General features: G+C 26.7%; 1 protein-coding gene across 1 annotated transcript; it reads right to left on the reverse strand.

Annotated features, from left to right (window-relative positions):
* Positions 1-446: 446 nt before the first annotated feature.
* On the reverse strand, positions 447-2,606 carry LOC112598621 (the record flags this gene model as incomplete). The annotated part of the gene is made up of 6 exons (XM_025345141.1): positions 2,515-2,606; positions 2,290-2,412; positions 1,498-1,569; positions 1,157-1,240; positions 655-1,052; positions 447-580 (listed from the first exon to the last, which is right to left on the reverse strand). Coding segments are annotated over exons 1-6 (903 nt in total), but the record flags the coding sequence as incomplete, so codon positions are not given.
* Positions 2,607-2,937: the final 331 nt, after the last annotated feature.

The raw sequence follows: 2,937 nt of genomic DNA on the forward strand, positions 1-2,937 counted from the left end.
CTATAATATATTATGTTTAAAAAATACATATTTATTTCTATTGTATTTTTAAAGAGCATGTACCTATATATACAAATACTAAAAACATTGTTTTTCTTAACTAAATATAAATAATATATAGAATAAATAATAAATACCAATAAGTTTGTTAAATTTAATCCCATGCAATTCAATACTTTTTGAAAAGCCATCAGCAATAGCATCTGCCTCCATCCCAGTTGCTGAACCTTTCCAGTTCAAAAAAACATCTGTGTTCGGATGCTATTGTGTTTTTATTTTTGGCACGCTCACACACGACACAGTATCTATTTCTGATTCCAATAAAAAGAATTTTTTTGGTATTGTAACCTATTATTGTTGCCTAGTTTGAAATTATAAGTAAAAATATTATTAAGTTAAATCTAATACCTAATCTTAAAATATAAGATATATTATTAATTTCTTACAACACCAGAAAGAGCATCATATTTAGTTTTATAGCTTCTTTTACACCAAGCTCCATCAGCTACAACTGTCACCATTGGAATACCATCACTATCAATATTACCTTCTATTATTGCTATTTTCTTTTCCTCCTCTCCTTAATTAATATATTGTAAAGTTTTATAAGACAATTTAAATTTAATGAAAGTTAATTTTGTACTACAAACAAACCAGCTAAACGTATTTCATCCCATGATGTTTCTTGTATGTATTCAGTTAAATTAGCTTCAGTTTTTATATATGTAGAATTGGTCATACAAGGGACGTCAATAGATGCCGCAAACTCTGCCAGTTGTGAATAACCAGTACCAACTGCAATAGATCCACTTACGGCTGCTTTATTAATGGCAATGTACTCTGACTCCGATTGAAGCTCAGAACATAATTTAAATTTTGTTGAACACATTTTGCACTCAAAATCCCATTCAGAATAAAAGCCAAGATTTCGTTCAGAAATGCATTGCATATCCATAAACGTACAATCAAATCCACCTTTATGCCTACACTGAAAAATCTGACGAAATATAAAATTGATGTCAACAATTCTTCTACCAACGAATTTTGAAATACTGAAAAAATATTTTAACAACACGTGTTTTATATACAGCTTCGTAGAGTATTTGGAATCTTTGTTTTTATTAATTAAATATTTTAATCATACTATAAAACTTACTCATAACTAGTAGAAACAAAAATATCAGGTTCCTCATTTTGAAAAGTAGTACTACACGATACGTTCATTATTTCTTCATTAAAACTATTAAACAATATAATATTCAATTCCTATACTATATGTTTATGTGCATTACAATAATATTGATTATAATTATGGTGCTCAGACGTATTGTGTTACACTTAATATATACACATGATTAATATTTAATATATTAAACTCCTTACGACGATGTGTTAAAATTTATAGTAATTTGAATTATTTTAGGATTTTTTGACTTTTTAAAATCTTACTTTCAAATTCTGATCACCCTAGTTAGAATAAAAATTGAATGCACTTACTCTAATTGAGACAATGATTGCTCCGTTGTCAGTGGTGTGTCAGCTAAATTTGCCATTGGCTCTTCGACATTACTATTGAGATATAAAATTAATAAAAATAGATTCATGTACATATGAAATATAGTACATACCAAATATATAAAATAGCTTTATGAGCTTTATGAATTTATTTTAAAGTTTAAAAAAAATGGTATTAATTTTTAACTTAACTGAGTTAATAAAAATCATTAACTTGCCCAGTCTATTTTAAAATGTTTGATAAGTTTTTAACACGTTTGTAGAATAAGTAATATTCAACTATTGCGATTTTAAATATATAGGTAATTCATGAAAAAATAAATTTAATAGCGATTTTTTTACGATTTTAACGAATTTTGTAAAATTATAATATTTAAACGTTAGGTTAGTTAGGTTAGGTTAATCGAGAACTCGCTCTGCTGTATAGTAGTTTGAAGAGTAGAATAGCGCGTTTGAAAACTAATGAAACTTTTTCAGTTTTGACCCCCCGAAGTACAATATACATTCACTTTACTAACCGAAACCATCCCTTATTTTTAAGATTAAAGAACTTTTACTGCTCCAAAACTTGATGACGGATACAAAAAAAAACACATCATTGTAAAATAAACACATTAATCACTCCGTTCAGAATCTAAAATACAAAGAAAAATTCTAACATATGCATAACACTAAAATAATCAATACACTTTTTTATGTACTGCACTATTCTGATTTCGTACTGCACTAACAGTGTTGTATTGTACACTATTTTAGATCGTGCTAATAACTTACCCCGAGAAAGAATCGACTAGTTTACCATTTGAGTCATCTGTCACAGTAATACTAATACTATTAGATTGAGACTCAACATTTTCTTCTGTTTGTTGAATGTCTATTCTAGTCAATATAAATTTTCTATAAATTAATTAAAAAAAAATAATTGTAAAAATTACATACCTATTTTGTAAAATGTCTTCATTTTAAATTGTAATAAATTTCAATTAGAAAATTACTTACAACCCTTGTTTCTTTTTTAGATCTTTCATACGTTGACGTATAGCTTTATTTCCGACTGTCCTTTTTTTAGTACGGAATTTTTTGGGTGACATTTTAATATTTATTACAGAATAAAATACAAAATGAAACAAATTTCAACAAACAATAACAAATTAAAAATAACAATTAAACAATGTTGAATGTTGGCTGTTGAAGCACTAGACATGTAGTATTGTAATCAGGGCCGGCGCTACTTTTTGCGAGGCCCTGGGCAAAACTTTTTAACTTATTTAACCAATAATGCAATAACTATAGTTATTTATAGTTTATATTCTTATAAGCTTATGCCTATATGTAATTAAAGGCAACAATTTAATAAAAAATAATAAAAATAAAACAATTTTTTAAATTAAGTTTAATATATTAAAGAGTTAAGCTCTTCCA

The sequence above is a fragment of the Melanaphis sacchari genome, unplaced genomic scaffold (assembly GCF_002803265.2).
Source record: "Melanaphis sacchari strain LSU unplaced genomic scaffold, SCAv2.0 Contig495_pilon_pilon, whole genome shotgun sequence".
Classification (NCBI taxonomy): Eukaryota; Metazoa; Arthropoda; class Insecta; order Hemiptera; family Aphididae; genus Melanaphis; species Melanaphis sacchari.